The sequence below is a fragment of the Osmerus mordax genome, chromosome 5, assembly GCF_038355195.1.
Source record: "Osmerus mordax isolate fOsmMor3 chromosome 5, fOsmMor3.pri, whole genome shotgun sequence".
Classification (NCBI taxonomy): domain Eukaryota; kingdom Metazoa; phylum Chordata; class Actinopteri; order Osmeriformes; family Osmeridae; genus Osmerus; species Osmerus mordax.
This window is the reverse complement of record NC_090054.1, coordinates 17,200,033-17,219,580: the sequence shown is the minus strand read 5'-3', so window position 1 is coordinate 17,219,580 and position 19,548 is coordinate 17,200,033. Positions and strand designations below refer to the sequence as shown.

The 19,548-nt window shown below is 47.2% G+C and overlaps 1 protein-coding gene across 1 annotated transcript; it reads left to right on the top strand.

Moving 5' to 3' along the window:
- Positions 1–722: 722 nt before the first annotated feature.
- pcnx2 (pecanex 2) lies at positions 723–17,703 on the top strand. Its single transcript, XM_067236313.1, has 35 exons — positions 723–875; positions 1,957–2,159; positions 2,249–2,366; positions 2,486–2,528; positions 3,259–4,506; positions 4,703–4,871; positions 5,075–5,217; positions 5,587–5,665; positions 5,824–5,959; positions 6,534–6,676; positions 6,832–6,985; positions 7,092–7,124; positions 7,260–7,431; positions 7,583–7,693; positions 7,796–7,887; positions 8,453–8,562; positions 8,765–8,873; positions 8,978–9,070; positions 9,305–9,455; positions 9,628–9,769; positions 10,280–10,454; positions 11,224–11,332; positions 11,526–11,655; positions 12,561–12,619; positions 12,717–12,932; positions 13,037–13,290; positions 13,420–13,653; positions 13,938–14,041; positions 14,267–14,411; positions 14,573–14,803; positions 15,100–15,374; positions 15,903–16,075; positions 16,263–16,441; positions 16,874–17,122; positions 17,318–17,703. The coding sequence occupies exons 1-35, from the start codon at positions 723–725 to the stop codon at positions 17,504–17,506; spliced, it is 6,324 nt and encodes a 2,107-aa protein (XP_067092414.1). The 3' UTR covers positions 17,507–17,703.
- Positions 17,704–19,548: the final 1,845 nt, after the last annotated feature.

Genomic DNA, 19,548 nt, shown 5'->3' with positions numbered 1-19,548 from the left:
TACAACACATATACAATATGACGATTATAAAACCAGGTTATTCTATTGTAAGTTCACTCACCACACAAACACACCGTTAGGTGTGGAAGACCAATTTAAGCTTTCTCTACACTCACATAATGGGTTTAGCAGACAGTAATTTCATAAATAAACTAAAGGCCGGGCGCTTGAGAGAACCTCATTGCTCTTGGGTCTTGGTAGTGATTGTATAAAATAAGTGGTTGTGTTAGATAGCCAATTTAATTGTAATTGGCCTGTGAAATACTATAAACAACATACAAGCCTTAGGCCTGTCTGTGTATTTAAAATAAGTTACATTTAAAATTAAACAATTCCAATACCAGAATTTTGTCTGACATGTTTAATTCTGTAGCATATTCTATTCTATTTGATTCTATTCTATTCTATGCCATGTACATTTTCCCGCATGGGATTTGTGCGGAGCTGAGACGCAGCATCCGTGAGGTGAAGGGAGGGAGGAGAGAAGAGAGGCTATTCAATTAGAAGCGCAGCTGGACCGACAGAGGAAGACGGGACAGAATGAGGACCACAGCCGTAATGAGTGACCTGAAACACGGATGGAACGATGCGGCTAAAACAGTCATAAATTGCTTGATGGAGTCCATAATGGATAGTTATATTATAACAGCGTAGGAAATGGGGCGACCATATGCATTTTTACGTCGAGTTACATTGTAGCAGCATCCATCGCCGCTGAGAGGATGGTTTCGCAGGTGGTACAGACCTTGCGGCAGGGGGTTTGGGCATCACTGACAGGAGGATGGTACCACGACCCAGATCAGAACAAATTCAACAATTCTTGTCATCTTTATTTATGGATATTCCTCCTTATGCTGCCATTGTCACTACATTTGGTGAGTTAACATAACACACGAAGGCCGCATTATGTGCAGTTTGTAACGTTTTAGTGCATGGTTGCATCAAGAAGCACCATCATAGACTTACACGTTTTTTAATGATAACAACCTTCCTACATTTTTGTCACATATTGTTTCGGATAAGAGGATCATTGTTCTTTCGTTTTCTTAAAAGAAAAGGTGTTGTCGCATTTTTCACTGCATGCTGCAGTTTTACGATGTAACGCATGTCTGTATAGTCGAGACATGCGTTGTAAGAGAGAGAGTGAGTGTAGCCTATACACAAAGACCTGCATGACACACCTCACCTTACCTCTATGGTCACGCATGACTCATCTCTAGGCTATACGTTCTGGTTTAACCGTTCAGTATAGCCTACTGGAGCTAAGGATAACTCACAGTTAAGGTGGCTGAATTGTTAGGGTTAGATCAATTCCAGAGATTTTCGTCTTCCATATACTATTTCTAGTCCAAGTCAACATAACAACCTTGTTATGTTTACCAAAGTGATTCTCTGATTGTTTTTGTTCAAAAGACATAGGCCTAGTGTGTGTGAAACTCAGAAGAACATTTTGTTATGACCTGAGCTACATCTAGAACTACTGACCTTGTATATTTGTGAATAAATTAGTGTAGTAGTTACGCTTATGTAATGGTGTATTTGGTCACCCAAACCTACTTACGTTTTGACTTCTAATTGTCTATTTCACAGAATGTAAAACTATGTGATGCTCACATGGACTATGTTAAAGCGTGTTCTTGGTCCTGGCTACGGAAATGTAATCTCATTAGTTGAAACTTATTGCTAATGGTAGTGCATGTGTCCAAGGGAGAGCAAGTCTTTTAGCACCGAGGCAACAATTAAGGTCTCTGAGGAGTGACTTACATCCTTTACTTGTGAACAGAACACCATGTTCTACAAGGAGTCTTGAGCCCAGACAACACCAAGATCTCTCTGTACATTTTTTGATAGATTGTTAACAAAATGATGATGATTTTATTGTTTTCGAGTCAATACATTCTTTACAGTGATTTATGTATTCATTGTGTGTGTGTGTGTGTTATTTTCCTTTCTTAGGCCTTGCCCCCCACCACCATGGCCCTCAGTATCTACTGCACCTCTGTCACCATCTTCTTCATCCTCATCAAGGCAGCCAACTACCGCCTCCACCTGATGTTTGACCGCGGCGAAGCCGTGCCCCAGGGCAGCCTCTCTGATGTCAGCAGAGGACCAGAGAAGAAGAGCAATGCCTCTGACTCCTGTCTGCCAGCCGGACTGAGGTAAGACCCTGCCACACCCATGCACCAACACACACAGTTATATTATATTAGAAATCCCACCAACATATTATTTCTGTCTTTCCCAACAGAAAGAGTAGCACTGTACCAGACAGCGTTGCCATGACAATGTTGACCAGAAACAGGCCTAGTCCAGTGATTCAGGTCACGGTGAAACAGACTGAAACCGACTCGGGACTGATAGGAGTGGTGAATATACTGGACCATAACCTAACCAGTATAATACTGTCATGCTTTGACTATGATACATTATTTTATTTTAACGGTCTATTAATCTTGATCATGGTCTGTATCTGTCATCCTTACAGGAGTGTTCCAAGGCAGAGGATGTGAAGATTACTGAAGGTACCTGTATTTTCTCTGTGCTCAAAGAGACTGACCTGGATTTTGACAACCGTTCTCATACTGCATAGTTCGAACAAAGTGTACTGTAGCTACTGCTATCCTTGAAATGGTTGCATAGATGAATGGACCACTTTCCCACTTGCCAGTGTTAGATAGGCATGCAGACATCAGCTGGTTTATACGAGTAAATTACCTCATAAAGTCTGGCTATGATAAAAGTGCAGAGGAGGAGATTGCAAAACTTGGACAGGCTGCTACCCTGGCAATGTTTTTCACTTAGTAAAATTCAATACAATTGTATTTTTCCCCTAGGCCAAAGGCATTTAGTGTCTAAAGTCCAGCAATTTCATCTTACACCGCAGTATAATAGTCAAATTAGAAATAAGATTCAATCCATCCATGTTGTGTGCAATAGTTTGTTTTAGTTAAGTTGTGTGTAATGTATTGGCATTAATGAAATGTGCAAGTTTTCCAGTCAAAAAAGAAAGGTTTTGTCTGTTCTAGCCTTGGACAAGGCAGGCCTCCCTCCTTAACTTATGTTGTGAAACCCCTGTAAATCAAAGTCAAACTGGAGGAAGGCACAGAAGTTCAGACAAGAATCTAGAGCACTATTTCTCCTATTTGAATTTATTTTAAAATGTTACCAATTGCAGCTTTAAGAGCTGTGACAGTCACAGTAAATAAATGCGGTCATGGAGAATTGTTTCCATAACTGTGTGTTCATTGCCATCTCCAGGTCATGGTGAAAGCAGAGCGGAGGCGAGAGCCACAGGGTCTGTGATGTCTGGGGACGACCCATCCCCTGATGACCTGTCCAGCCCCAATCCCGACCTGGGTGCCCCCCTGCTTCAGGCCCAGCAGAGGCCCAGCTCTGGGCATGACAGGGAGACTGCCGCTGCAGACAAACAAGACAAGGAGGATGTAGACCAGGAGGATGGCGGCAGGGAGGATGCAGACGAAGGTTTACCTCCCTCCAAGGGGAGTGATCCGGAGAGCGAAGAGGAGGAGAAGGAAGAGGAGGAGCATGACGATAAGGAGAAACGGCACCAAGATCCCAACAACAACTGCCTAGAGATCCCTGAAGACTGCCAGGAAGCTCTCCCACCCCCACACCCCGCCCTTGTCCAGGAACACCCATTGGAGGAAACTTACTGTTCAGATGAGATTGCTGTGGTCCTGGTGGACACCTCGGGGCCCCCGTCGGCTCGGCTGGAGGAGAGCGACACGGTGAAGATCATCATCACCATGAGCTGCGATGCCCAGACAGCAGCCGAGCTGGAGGAGTCGGCGAAGCAGAGCATCTTAGAGTCTGCCCAGGCACACGCCCAGAGGGGTGGAGACCACCAGGGAGGAGGTCCCAACACTGGAGATTGCTACATCAGGATCCCTGTTATAACCTTTGACTCACCTGAAGAGGAGGGGGAAGGGGAAGGTGAGGGCAAGAGCGTCTCTGAGACAGACCCTTCTCAGCAGGCATTAAACAGTCCGGATGTTGAGTTGGCCAAGGATCTAGTGATTTCTGATGTGGTGCAGCTGGACCAGGAATATCTTAGCCCCCAACTAACCAATGAGAACAGTCCCAGTCCTCAGCTAACCAATAAAAATAGTTCGTCAGGCATTGATGTCCACTCCCACAATGAAGAGAATGACCCCCCAGAGCTCAACATGGATGCAAATGGCTTCCTGCGTATCCCGCCTGCTTTGGGTCGCTACTGTCTGGGGCCTGGCGGCAGGACTCACGTCAGAGGCCTGAGCATGGACAGTGGAAAGGATGCAGTGCTTTTGGTGGACCGGGCCAAGAACAGGAACCAGCACCCCACCATGACCAGCTCCAAGTCAGACCTGGAGGCCAAGGAGGGCCAGACACCCAATGAGACCAACTTCCTGGAGTTTGTTTCTCTGCTTGGGTCCATCAGCACTAGGGGGGTCGGGACCAACCAACAGGAAGAGGGGCCAGTGGAGGAGGAGAAAGAAGTAGAAGAAGGTGGGTCTAGATGATTGCTACGACTGTTCATTATAAATAAAAAATAAATTAGTCACTAAATTGTTAGTTACAAAATAGACTATTCCTGTTCTGAAATATACCAAACTATCACTTAAATTATCTCTAAAGTAAAGTCTAGCTGTGTTAGAGTGAATGGTAAACTAGCAATATATGTTTCATTGTCACCTGTTTCCAGAAGACTTGAGTGGGACTCCCAGACCCGATGAGCCGATCACAGAGCCAAACACAGAGCCAAACACGGAGAGCCAGCAGCTGGAGCGTCCTAACCCGCCTAACAGCCTGGCCACCACAGATACCCTCCACACTATCCTGGAGAAACCCATACCCATCGTCTCCCCTGACAGGTACAGTAACGACATGGAGAAAAGGCATCATGGAAAATATCCTCTATGTAAATATAAAAAGAATGCTCGCCCGCTAATAACTTCCAAGAGATGGCTTATATCTATGACGGCCTGCTATCATAGACGGAGAGAGTATGGGAGGCAGACCATGGTTTGTGTGAGATCAGAGTGATGTCTTACAATGGCTTATGTCCTCTGACTAGCCCCCAGACAGACAGGGAGAAGGACCCAGACTATGACTCCCTCCCCTCCCAGACCTCCCAGTCAGAAAGCTCCATGCTGCAGGTCATATGCAGGCCAGAGGCCACCAACAAGGAAGATGCCTACACCTTCCACACTGTACACAGTGAGTAGCTGCTACACCTTCCACACTGTACACAGTGAGTACGTAGCTGCTACACCTTCCACACTGTACACAGTGAGTAGCTGCTACACCTTCCACACTGTACACAGTGAGTAGCTGATACACCTTCCACACTGTACACAGTGAGTAGCTGCTACACCTTCCACACTGTACACAGTGAGTAGCTGCTACACCTTCCACTCTGTACACAGTGAGTAGCTACTACACCTTCCACACTGTACACAGTGAGTAACTGCTACACCTTCCACACTGTCCATAGAAAATTGTTCTGTCCCACCCTACTACATCTGGACCTGGTGGACTCTTCTGTGGTCTCTAACTGTTTGTCTGTTCCTGTGTTCTTGCTCCCAGGAGACAGACCCAGGAAGCTGTATGCTGAGAGAGTCCTGAACCTGCCACTGGGGGCGGAACTCATTACTGGCAACATGTGGTAACAACTCACTCATTTTAGGCTGTTTGAAAATATGAAAGATTGTATCATGTGTGGAATGATCTGGTGAAAATCTCAAATATATATCCTAAAAACATATACAATATACAAATAATTATTTTGCGAGTGTTTGTTTGTGTGTGTGTGTGTGTGTCTAGTGACCTTCTCTCTACCTCCTCCAACTCGGAGTGCCAGGACGGTCTGGTGGGTGGGCATTCCGACTGCCCATTTCAGCGCCGGATAATCCCTGCCCACAGGATCCGCCCTCGTAGAACACATCCAGAGATCTTCCAGGTGATTCTCCCCGATCGATTTCTGAAATTGATTTATTTTCCTTCGATTCCAGCGTGTGTTGCTTCGCCTCTAAAAATCTGACTCGCTCTGTGACTCTGCCCTACAATCGACAGCAGCCATTCATCGCACTACACAGCCTCGTGAGAAGTCTGGTGCTTGGCCAGAGATCTCATATGACTCAGCCATATCCTTCCACCTACAGCTTATAGCTCCTAGCTCCTAGTTTGTGGCTGACAGCAAACACCATTCTGTAGAGGCTCCGGGCCAACTAATGGCTGCTGAGGGAAGGAATGCCAACTAGACATTGCTTTGAGGTGATTAATGTGCAGGAAAGGTGCATTGTGGTCTTTTCTTTCCTTTTAAGGTTTGAGATAGGGTTTCAAGAAGCACTTTACTCCTTCATTCACAATTATGAAGTAGGCCCACTGATATTATTGAACAGTGCTGTATGTGAACACATTGATATCACAGTATCTCTATGCAGGGGCCAACACAGAATCTGTGTTGACACAGATTGATGATCCACATGAATTGTGCCGTTATGTGACTGATTTTCTGATGATGTTTTCTCTAGGAAGAGGACTCTATAGACGAGTCGTCAGAGACCTCCACTCAAGAGAAGCCCTCCAGGAAACTCTACTACAAACTCAAACTCTTTCCAGGGAAGTGGATCAACCTCCTGTATGATAGACTCACTCTGCTTGCCCTATTGGACAGGTAAATAGCCACTTCACCTATAACTGTTGGTAAGCAATAGAAACACTGATAAAAGTTTGCACTATTCCCACAACCAGGTGTACTGTAGTAGGTCACTGGTCAGGTCAGTGTGAAGCAGTTTGAGTGTTTAATAGGTAGGCTATGTGGCCCTATAGGAACCAGGATGTTGTGGAGAATCTGGTGGCGGTATTTCTGGCCTTCCTTGTGTCGTTCCTTGGGTTTGTTCTGCTCAACCATGGCTGCTTCAAAGACTTCTGGGTCTTCCAGTTCTGCCTCGTCATTGCCAGCTGCCAGTACTCTCTGCTCAAGGTAGCGCAGATGACCCTTCACACTGCCTATCACACAAAGTCTATCTTTAGCTGATAGCTTACTGTACACAGACTGTGAACTCTATGTCGTGCCTTTTGTGTTGCAGAGTGTTCAACCTGATGCTGCCTCACCTACCCATGTAAGTCTTAAATCATAAGTCATAACAAGTCATTAAAGTAAAAAATTGCACAAAAAGCACTACTGCTCCAGACTAGATATATTGACTCTCTCTATCTCTCCCTCTCTTAAAATCAATCACCCTTTCCCTTTCCAGGGCCATAACCAGCTGGTAGCCTACAGTCGCGCAGCTTACTTCTGTATATTCTGCAGTCTGATCTGGCTGCTGGAGCAGAGCCTCAGGATGAAAGACCTTCCTGTCTCCAGCATCTACGGCATCACCATCGCCATCTCGGACACCCTCCGCTTCCTGCGGGACATCTTAGTAGGTATGGCACTGACACTTATATCCTACTGACATCTACCAGGTATGGAGTGGAAAAGACTTGCCGCCATAGCTTTGTTGAAATTAAACATTGGTTTGATTTGGATTCTATAATTATGCCAGTCCACAGTCTGTAATTGCTTTCTTTGTTTCAGGTTTTACCTATTGCTTCCCCATCACGTTCCTCGTTGGACTGTTTCCCCAAATTAACACCTTTGTCATCTACCTGCTGGAGCAAATCGACATGCACTTCTTCGGTGGCACAGGTCTGTGGTGCTCTCTTTTATGGAAACATTCTTACTAGCATGAACCAGGTCCAAATATCTAACGTTGTTATGTAAACCCCTGAATCCAACCGTGTTTGCTAGCTGCCACCGGGCTCCACTCTGCCGTGTACAGCCTCCTCCGCAGCCTGACAGCCTTCTCTCTGCTCTACGGCTTCTGTTTCGGGGCTCTCAAGGTATTCCTGAACTCACTGGTGGGCTTGGGCTAGGGTTAGAATGGGTATGCCTGTATCAAATGCGAAAGTGTTTCTATTTCAGTTGCCATAGTTCTGGGAATGTGCTGTGTGAGAGAGTGCGGTGAAGCCGAGTAAAGCAGTGTGTAGGAGAGGTATATGTAAAGCTTTTGACTAGCTTGGTAGAGAGTACTTTGGCAGGCTAGTGAGGGCTGCAGAGGTGCTGGGTCCTGGTTGTCTGAGTGAGTTTCTCTCAGACTTGCTTGCTGGCCAGCTTCTGATTTAGTATTCTAACTGATGGTATTAATGTGTCCAAGAGTAAAAAGTGCTCCAGGAAAGCTCCCTGATGTTGGTACGGCAGAAAAGCAAAATATCATAGTAATAGTGAGAATGTCGTGCCAACGAACGCTCACGTTCCCCGATAGAGAGACTTGACTGAAAAGAAAAAGAAAACACGAGGGTGCCGTGTCCTGTCTTCTCCTCTCCTTTACAGAATATGATTATTTGGCACTTACTGGTTCATGTTGTTTGTCGCCTGTAACCTCCTGTCTCGTGTGTGGTTGTCCAGGAGCCGTGGGATGAGCAGCACACACCAGCTCTGTTCTCAGGGTTCTGTGGGCTGCTGGTGGTCCTGTCCTACCACCTGAGCCGCCAGAGCAGCGACCCCTCGGTCCTCCTGTACGTACTGGTGTTTTGGCTGGCTGGCTGGCCTTCTCAGTTTCTGTCCCTGTCTATGTCTTGTGTGTCTATCCTTCTGCCCCTCTGCCTCTATTGGATATCAACTTGTCTACACAGTTGTAAACAGTCAACCATAACACTGTACCCCGAATAATAATTACCCCTGTAATCCCTAATCCTTCAACTAACACCCCCCTACCAGGTCTCTTATCAAGTCTAAACTGATGCCAGCCCTGGTGGACAGCGAAGAGGAGGATGAAGATGCGTCGGGCATCAAGGACCCCCTACCGGAAAAGCTCAGGAACTCTGTGGTGAGAATAACTACCTTTTCTCCTCTCACAGGAAAAAAAATAAAGTTAAGGTGAGGATGGTGTAACACAGTAACATTCTGTATATTGTTCTTCTTTGTTTGCAGAAGGAGATTCTGTATTCAGATCTAGTGGTGTGTTCCATCGCCTACATCCTAACCTTCGCCATCACAGCAAGCACTGTCTTCCTGTCCCTTAAGGTCAGTTTGTCAGACCCTGATGAATCCTTTAACCCCCCAAGTGGAAAAACATAAGTTACTCACAAAGTATAAGTACAAACATAAAAAACAGAAATCTGTACATTTGAAGTACACTTCCAATTCTGTATTTAAAAAATAATATGATCATTTTACCACTACTACCCTACTCCCCCTCTCTCACTGTTCCTCCCCATCTCACCCTACCCCCTTACTCACCCTTTCTCCCCCATCCAGCCGTTTGTCACCATTGTGCTGTATGCGCTGGCGGGGACAGTGGGCATGGTCACCCACTACCTCATCCCCCAGATGAGGAAGCAGCACCCCTGGCTCTGGATCTCTCACCCTGTCCTCAAGAGCAAGGAGTACGGGCAGTTCGAACCGCGAGGTCAGGACCAGGCGGGACACCTGACCTTTTACTGCTGTTACTGGTTCACTCTGACAGGGAGGACAGTTAAAACAACACTTTAATGGACATGTTTCTTTTGTTAGCTTTTCTCTTGTGAATTATTTTTGGTTTGATTTGATTGGTTGATTGTAGCGTGGGCTTCATGTTTCAGAGGACGCCCAGCTGATGTGGTTTGAGCGTCTCTACGTGGGGCTGCTCTGTTTCGAGAAGTACGTCATCTACCCTGCCATCGTGCTGAGCGCACTCACGAACGAAGGCTTCTCTCTCAGCCATCGGAAGAAACTGGGAATCCAGTGAGTATCCTCTCTATCTTCTCCTGACTGGCAAACCGTACTTCTATTGCATTCCCCCATCTCCTCCTCTCCCCTCTCCTCCCTTCTCCTCTCCTTCCCCATCACACCCCCCTAATAATAAAACCAGATTTCCTCGCCCTTATTCTCATCTTAACGATCATACTCCTCTCCAACCCCTCTTCTGTCATCTCCTCTAGATGATTCTAGAAACCTTTCTCCCCCCATATGCCCTCCATCTCCCCCTTCATCCCGCCCTGTCGCTCACCAAGTTAAGCCGTTCCGACACTACCGTTAAACATCTGTATTATCCTAAGGCAGAAGTCTATCAAGCTAACAATTAAACTGTTTGTCAGTGATGAGACTCTAACGAACATAGGCTGCCTCTGAGCACACACTGTGCTGAGCATGCGATGATGTCATGTTGTGAGCAGGATGTTAGTGTGCTGCTGCTGCTGCTTTGCTGGGCCTGTGTTGGACCTGAGTGGCTCAGGTGTCTGTGTCTCGCTCCAGCTGTGATGTCTTGTTGATGACAGTTGCTGGGATGAAGCTCCTGCGCTCCTCCTTCTGCAATCCCAGCTTCCAGTTTGTCACCCTCCTCTTCACCATCCTCTTCTTCACCTTCGACTGCGAGAAGTCCGAGAGCTTCCTGCTCGACTTCTTTATCATGTCCATAGTCTTCCACAAGGTCAGTCGGGGGCCGGGACGTGCGTGCGCACACGTACACACACACATAAATGATACAAACGCTGGAAGCCGAGGGAATATCACAGACTCGAAGTAGGCCTTTTCAATTCTTGCTTTTTTCTCCAAAAATGTGTTTAGTTTTTTCCCATGCTTTTAGCCGGTTTTAAGTAAGGTTTGACAGGAAAGGCAGGGAAGTAAGAGGGAGGGGCAGTCATGCCACTAAAGGCCAAGGCCGGATTCGAATCCAGGCCACAGTGATAAGGCCTCTGCCTACATGGTAAGTGCACAAATCCAGTGAACTAGCAGGGCGACCCAGCCTCTTCACTTCTGACTCCCCCCTACACGCTCTCCCACACCCTCCCCACCCAGTTTGCGGAGAGAACTGACATCAGCCTCCCAAGTTTCTCTAGGGATTACAGATGTGTAGTAGCAGTGTTGAGGCAGTAAGACATCGCCCACACCTCCCTTGTGTGTAGCTCTTCTTCCTGACTATCTTATCTACTAGCTATTTTAGGAGGGGGTACAAAGGACAGCCTGTTCTTTCTTTGTGTTGGGTCTGTGTGTGTGGAGTTGTGTAGGTTTGAATGTGGGTGTGTGTGTCTCTGTGACTCACACGTACAGCAGTCTGTGTTCCTCTCCTGGAGATCTGAGAGGTTCTTGACAGAAACTTGGTTCCGGACCACCGTGTCCTCCCAGACACCCTCCCAGGTGATTAGGGCCGCACGCTCTGACCTCCAGGTGCTTATTGGCTGTGTCGTTCTCCCCTGCAGCTGAAGGAACTGCTCCTGAAGCTGCACTTCATCATGGTCTACATCGCTCCCTGGCAGATCGCCTGGGGCTCCGCCTTCCACGCCTTCGCCCAGCCCTTCGCAGTGCCTCGTATCCTTAAACCCAGGAACAGGCCGTCATTTACCCCGTGTTTTGTGGTGTTTGTGTGTGTGTAGCTATGCATGGCAGTTTCTTAACCTGGGTACAGGGTGTATGTGTGAGTACCATGTCTATCTGCATGTTTGTGTATGTCTTGTGGTGTGTGTATTCTGGCTGCCAGGCGAGACCTTGATTCCTAGTTCAGATTCGGCCATGTTGCTGCTGCAGACCCTGCTGACCACCCTGTTCTACACCCCCCTCAGCCCCTTCTTGGGCAGCGCCATCTTTATAACCTCCTACCCACGACCCGTCAAGTTCTGGGAGAGGAACTACAAGTAAGAACCCCACCCTCCTGTGGACGTATGTATAGTCAGGAAAGAGGTAGAGGGATGTTGACTGTAAGCCCTGGGGAGGAAGACAAGTAGAGAGTAGACGCTGAATGAAATTATTGGACAGGAGAAAGCAGCTTCAGATTTACATTTACATTTACATTTAGTCATTTAGCAGACGCTCTTATCCCGAGCGACTTACAGTAAGTACAGGGACATTCCCCCCGAAGCAAGTGGGGTGAAGTGCCTTGCCCAAGGACACAACGTCATTTTGCACGGCCGGGAATCGAACTGGCAACCTTCAGATTACTAGCACGACTCCCTCACCACTCAGCCATCTGACTCCCTCAGATAGAGCAGGATAGCAGGAGAGAAAGAAAGTCTTTGAAATATGTATGCTCCATGCACCCCCAGCAACAGCAGAGACCTCCCTGTATGAGCAAGTCTGTCTGACAGATGATGTCATTTGCGTGCACATACATACACACACACACACAAACACCTTTGCCAAGTGTTGTAGCCCTGACTAGGCTCAAGGAAACGAGACAAGCTACTCCACTGTCTAACTTATTGATGAAGACATCTTTTCCTATTCTTACACAACAGCGACTTGAGAGGTCTGAAAAAGAACACTCAGAATGTCCTGGAATCCAGCTCGGGCTTGTAGTGTTGTTTATCAGACCTTGTACTTGCATAACATCCATAATGTCATGCATGTCTGTTTGCTTTGACCTGTGCCCAATCTCCTCTCTCTCTCTCTCTCTCTCTCTCTCTCTCTCTCTCTCTCTCTCTCTCTCTCTCTCTCTCTCTCTCTATCTCTCTCTCTCTCTCTCTCTCTCTCTCTCTCTCTCTCTCTCTCTCTCCCTCCACTTCTCGGGTCTCTTCTCCTCTGCTCTTCTCTATCTCTGCAGCACCAAACGTATAGACAACTCCAACAGCAGACTGGTGTCTCAGGTGGATAAAGAGACTGGTAACCTCTATTTGTATACATACCACACTTTAATTTAGAGCACCAAAAAAACAAACAAAGAACGATCCTTCATCACCAGCCCTTCCTCTGTCCCCAGGATGCGATGACAACAACCTAAACTCCATCTTCTATGAGTACCTGACACGCTCGCTGCAGCACAGCCTGTGTGGGGACCTCCTGCTGGGCCGCTGGGGGAACTACAGCTCTGGAGACTGCTTCATCCTGGCCTCAGACTACCTCAACGCCTTCGTCCACATCGTGGAGGTCGGCAACGGCCTCGTCACCTTCCAGCTCCGGGGCCTAGAGTTCAGAGGTCAGGCACCTTTTTTGACCCTTTGGCAGCTTTTACAGGGTGAACGCTCAGCAGAGGCCTGCAGACACCTTATCAGTGACACCCCCCCCCCCATTCCTGCCTAGGTACCTACTGCCAGCAGAGGGAGGTGGAGGCCATCACGGAGGGGGTGGAGGAGGACGAGGGCTGCTGCTGCTGTGAGCCGGGCCACTTGCCCCACGTGCTGTCCTGCAACGCGGCTTTCAACCTGCGCTGGCTGGCCTGGGAGGTGACCACCACCAAGTACCTGCTGGAGGGTTACAGCATCAGCGAGAACAACGCTGCCACCATGCTGCAGGTGTACGACCTCCGCAAACTGCTGGTCACCTACTATCTGAAGGTAAGGTCCCAGGCCTTACTAACCTAACCTAGTCAAACTGAATTCCTTCCTAACCTAAACAAACTGAATCTCACATTATGGTTATTTCTGAACTAGTGTTATGACCCCTCTCCGGTTTTCCCCGTCCAGAGTATCATCTACTACCTGGTGCAGTGCTCCAAGCTGCAGACATGGCTGAAGGACCTGGCCCTCCAGGAGGCCCTCACCTCCTACACCAAGTGGCACCACATTGAGAGAGACCCTGGTGTGTTCAGCGTGAAGATCGACGAGGACTATGTCCACTGTCTGCAGGGTGTCACACGCGCCAGCTTCTGCAACGTCTACCTGGAGTGGATCCAGTACTGCGCTAACAAGATGGAGCAGGTCAGTCAGGAGGACAGACAGACAGACAGTTAGAGGGACAGACAAGAGGACTAGTCAGTCCTCTGGTTAGAGAGCTCAAGTGGGAACAGTGCCATTTGTTCATCATAGTTTCACCAGGGGTGTATGTTTGTTTTAAAATGTGGGTGGGACAGCTTTTGTTACAACTGACAATGGGGGCCATTAAATATATTTTTCTTCATAAAAAGTTTGATAGTACCTTCACTGAATTAATACAGTATATGGATATTGTGTGTGTGTACGTGTGTGTGTGTGTGTGTTTGCAGCCTGTGGAGTGTGACGAGGACTCCCCTCTGGTTACTCTGTGCTACGCTCTCTCTGTCCTGGGGAGGAGGTCACTGGGAACAGCCTCACACAACATGTCCAACAGGTAAACAAAAACAACAAGTAAACAAGGAAATGTGTATATATCATCAAAACATCTGGAATTGCAGATGGATAGGTCTGCAGTTGCATAGATGTTCCAAAAGGGGGCAGTTACATTACACCACTTAGTCTGCCATTTATAATTCTCTCCCTCACTTCCTGCCCCCTCCCTTCCTTCCTTCCTCCCCTCCCTCCCTTTGTCCTTGTCTCCCTGCCCCTTTCCTCTCAGTCTGGAGTCCTTCCTGTATGGGTTTAACACCCTGTTTAAGGGGGACTTCCGTATCGCCACCAAGGATGAGTGGGTGTTTGCGGACATGGACCTGCTGCAGAAGGTGGTGGCTCCTGGGGTTAGGATGAGCCTCAAACTCCATCAGGTAAACTAGCAGTGAAACAGCCACGCTGTCACCATCACAACTACACCCGCACTCCAGTCGACCTGTTCACCTCCTCACGACGAGGAGAGCGATGTGTACGTTGTGAGTCAGATACGGAGTGCCTGACTCTCAATGCTGACCGTCCTTCATCGGCCACTCAGGACCACTTCACGTGTCTGGAGGAGACGGAGGAGGCGTCCATCTTGTACGAGGCCATCAGTAACTACCGCGGCAGCCTGGTGATCTGCCACGAGAGCGACCCCGCCTGGCGCAAGGCGGTGCTGTCCAGCCGCGACACGCTGCTCACGCTTCGCCACATGGTGGACGACGGCACGGACGAGTACAAGATCATCATGCTGTACAAACGCCACCTCAGCTTCAAGGTCATCAAGGTGAGGCACTGGTGTGAGATGTGTGGATGTCAAAGACAGGTCAGGTCATTTAGCAGACACTCTTATCCAGAGCGACTTACAGTAAGTACGGGGACACACAGGGCAAGTAGGATGAAGTGCCTTGTCCAAGGAGACAAAGTCATTTGCTTGGACAGGAATCGAACTGGCAACCTTCTGATTACTAGCCCGATTCCCTAACCGCTCAGCCACCTGACTCCAGAGTTAAGATTAAGGTTGTCCATTTGTTATGATTTTCCACAACATACTCCTGTCTCTAACCCCCCTATCCCCCCCAGATCAATAAGGAGTGCGTGCGAGGCCTGTGGGCGGGGCAACAACAGGAACTAGTGTTCCTACGGAACAGGAACCCGGAACGTGGCAGCATCCAGAACTCTAAGCAGGCTCTGCGGAACATGATTAACTCGTCATGTGACCAGCCGCTGGGATACCCCATGTATGTGTCGCCCCTGACGACGTCCTACATGGGCACACATGGCCAGCTGAGGAGCATCTGGGGCGGGCCTTTCAGCCTGGACGCCATTCGCAGCTGGCTCTGCTCCAAATGGCTCCGGTGAGTGCTGGGGAGGGTGGGTGTGGTGTGTGTGTGTGTCTAAAGGGGTGCATTTAAGGGAGAAGGGGAGAGATTGGGACAGCTGCCAGAGTCTTTGTGCTGCGACAGCACCCTCTTCATCTTCCTACCTTTCTCTTTTTTCTTCTCCCCTTTATACTAGCCTGAGGCCTGGGAACATGCTAGCTAGCAGCCTGCCTCATCTGAATAATTCTTCATTAGCTTCCACTGTTCTGCTAATGGCACTATTATGTATAAGTGTGTGCGTGTGTGTATGTGAACCCGAGCAGCACTCTTTAAGCCTCTTATGCGAGGCTTTCATCTCAGATTAGATTAGATTTATAAGTCTAATTCATTACCCTTGAGTTAAATGTGTTTCCTCAATTTCAGCATTAGCGTAAGAGCACAGATTGGAAGCCTGCTATGTCAGCAAGAATACATTATCTCTGATGCTTGTTTTACAGTAGTTAGTGTGTGCAGGAGGATGTGTGTGTGTGTCCATGTGTGTTCATGTGTGTGTTTGTGTTCTAGGGTGCGCAAGGACAACCTGACCAGCTGTAACAGTGGGGTGAACATGGAGGATGTGGATTGTGCAGGTGGCTCATCAACCCTCAGTCAGAACCATCCATCCATCACCTCCCAAAGCCTGAGTCTGTACCAGGCCCGGCCCAGGACCTCCCAGGCCAGCCGGCACCATACCACAGGTACCTCGGCACGACCAGGGAAACACACACCAGCACCATCTTACAGGATGCTAGGGTACTTTATGAATCTGTGGACTGGAGAGTAGATACCTGCCAAAGCAGACGAGAAGAAAACTAAAGAGTTACTGGTTTGCAGGACACCGTTTAAGCTTTAGTGTAACATTTGTGCGTGTGTGTGTTGTTCTAGGCAGGAGAGAGTACAGGAGTCGGTCGGTCCAACCCCAAAGCCAACGCCCACCTGTCACCAGCCAATCAGGGCCAATCCTAGACAGCCAGCAGGTCTCAGGCTCCGCCCACGGTCTTGTGCAGCGTCTTTCCAACAGCCAGCTGTCTTTCAACACCTCCATCGCCTCCATCTTCTCCCAGGTACACACACACACACACACACATATGCCCCCTCCACACACACCTTGCCTCTCATCACACCTCTCCTCTGTAACGATGGTTAAGGATTTTGTATTGTCATTCCAAAACATGGTACATGAGCTAGAACGAAATTAGATACTGAGGTCCGGTTAAAACCACTCACAAATAAATAACTAAACTACTCATCATAAATAAATACAATAAATTAGATTAGATTCAACTTTATTGTCATTACACAAGTACAGGTACAAGGCAACGAAATTTTAGGTCTAACCAGAAGTGCAATAGCAGTAAGTGCAGGATATACAGTGTAGTGCAATAAAGTATGGACAGAAGCTATCCTAAAAAAGTGCAGTGGAAAGTGATTGCATATATATAAATACAGATAAACAATCATACACACATAGATACATACTAACATACTCTCCTCAGGTCCCGCGGTTGTCTACGGCGGGAGGCCTGAGCTCCCAGCTGGCTGCGGCAGCCCAGCAGCGCTCCAGCCAGGTGTCCTCCTCCTCCTCCACCCTCAGCCTGCTGTTCGGTAAGCGCAGCTTCTCCAGCGGCCTGGTGATCTCGGGCCTGTCGGCGGCCGAGGGGGGCAACACCACCGACACGCAGTCCTCCAGCAGTGTAAACATCGCCGTCGGACCCTCACATCGCTCCAGCAGCCGGGCAACACAGGTACCTCACCGCTGACCCACTGACCTCTACGCCTTGCTTTCAACTCCACCTTCTACTAGTTCATCAAATAATTATTTCATAATTAATGATTATATATGCTATGTGTTGGTTGCCCTTCAAGTAGTTGACTGTACATTTAAGAGCCTCTGATCAATCCAGGACTTTCTCTGGTCTTTCCCTCCACTCCCCTCACAGTGGACCTCGGAGGCCTATGAGAGTATAGACACCTCAAACTCCAACACAGCCATTGGTCCTAGAGACACTACGCAGTCAGGTGACCGAGGCCTCAGCCAGGGATTGGACAGGACCCAGGAAGAATCTGCTTCTGCCTCTGCCTCTGTCTCTGCGTCCCAGGAGCCACTGACTGATCAAAAAACCGAATGAGAGGACACACACAAATACACATACATGCGTTGATCAAAAACAGTTTGAGAACACACCAACACACACTAAATGGAAGAAGATGGAATGCGGATAAAACCCACATCTGCTCCTCTTTTCCTCTCCTCTGTTCCACAGCATGGTGACACCTGTTGTTTGAATGTAAATGAACTAACATGTCGGTCCAGAGACTGGAATAAAAACAGACTTTTTCAACCAGAGAACTCCTGTGTGTTAATAAAGTTACGCAAATCCACTGATTTGGGAAGGGGAGAGACACATGATTGTGGTGTGTGTGTGTGTGTGTTAATACAGTTTTGAGGGGAAAAAATGAACAGTAAGAATAAAATTGAATTGAGAGGTAGGCTCTTCTTTGATTCTTTAAACATGGAACCTTCTTTTCTCCCTCATAAACCCATATTTATGTTCACTTTATATTCGGTCAAAGATTAGCCTACTTCAGGAATGGGAGAACATATTTTGTCTAGCAGTCAAAGGGGTTCTAGTCCAGCAACAGACAGCGTCACCTTTTCCTCTACTTCCTGACTAACGTGCATAAAGATGGTTGGTTTAGTGAGGTTCACAGGCTAACTGCTTAAATTGATTAGATGCACCATGGGTTGTGTGAGTTGTTTCCAGCAATATTATGTCTCTAATTCCGAGGCATTTTATCTCTTATTGGAAATGTGTAGCCGGAGGCCAGGACAAAATGCAGGATTCAGACTGATAACTCACTGCACCATGGTGTTCAGAAAAATTATTTTTGCTGAAGCTATAATGACATACTGTACTGTAGAACAGGTGTTTAGATCACACAACTTTTCAAAATAACTCACAATCACACTGCGGTAAAAGTCTAAAAAGTGTTTATTGTAAGATGTTACATTTAGAATTGATTTATTTCTCTAGCAGCACTATTTAAATTACACGTAGATATTCAAGGGCAGTTTACAATAGATTGGAATATTCTTTTATGCAAGATGTCATTGTGTAAACAAATAGAGAGACTGAACTACATCCATATGTATCACGGTTCAACAAGCGCGAACAGAAAGGTGATCCATATGTTAGGAAATATAAGTTAAACATTAATGAACACTGTATTTTTGAGTTATAAAAGAACTAATGAAATATAGACCAGTTAAAATAAATAAAAACAATACAAAACAATTAAACAGCAATAGTGAATAGCATATTTTTTGACACAAACGTTACAATTTCATTATTACCTGATAGGTATTCCTCAAAATCCTTTATATATTGATTATCATTCGGGTCTTAGGTGGGGAGCACAGGTGTTCAGTGCTGAGCCATAAAATGTCTCCCATGTTGACCCATCAGGTAAACACACCACCAGTGTTCAGTGCTTGTCAAAAATATTACTAATTTTCTCAGAACATATCTCCTTCTGTACATGGGTGTATCATCCCTGTGAAAACCTCAGTGACAAATGTGTTCACTAGTGTGAAAGGGTTGCCATGTTTGCTCTTAGAGGAAAAGTCAAGTAACAGGCCCACGTTTCATCTTCAGCTTTCATCTAAAGAGGGCAACACAAGCCAACCAAAAAGAGTTGAGGGATGTTGATTTAATCTGGGTTGTGTTTGTTTGTAGCAAATATCTTAAATGCAAGAAAAGAAACCACACTGTTTAACAATAAAGTTCCTCTCTTCCCCTGTGTTGAGATCAGAGAAGGCCGGTTCACCTTACAGTCAGTGTTTTGGCACATTCTAGCAAAGAAAGACTTCAGGCAACAGGAGAACGTTTGGCAACTCTGCACCCTATTGCAGGAGTTTTAGTGGTTTCACTTCTGTAAAAGCGACAACGACCAGGGGTCTCTCTAAACATGTCTACTGGGACATGTCCCACCTCGTAGAAAAGGACAGAAGCGCTCAATTGAAGAGAACATTCTCAAGAGATGATATATCTGTTCTATTGAATAGAACATTCTCTAAAGAGCCTAGGGCCATTCTATGAAAACAGAAGGTTTGCTGGAGAGGATCGATCTGTCCTCTTGGAAAGAAGGTTCTTAGGAGAGGATCGATCTG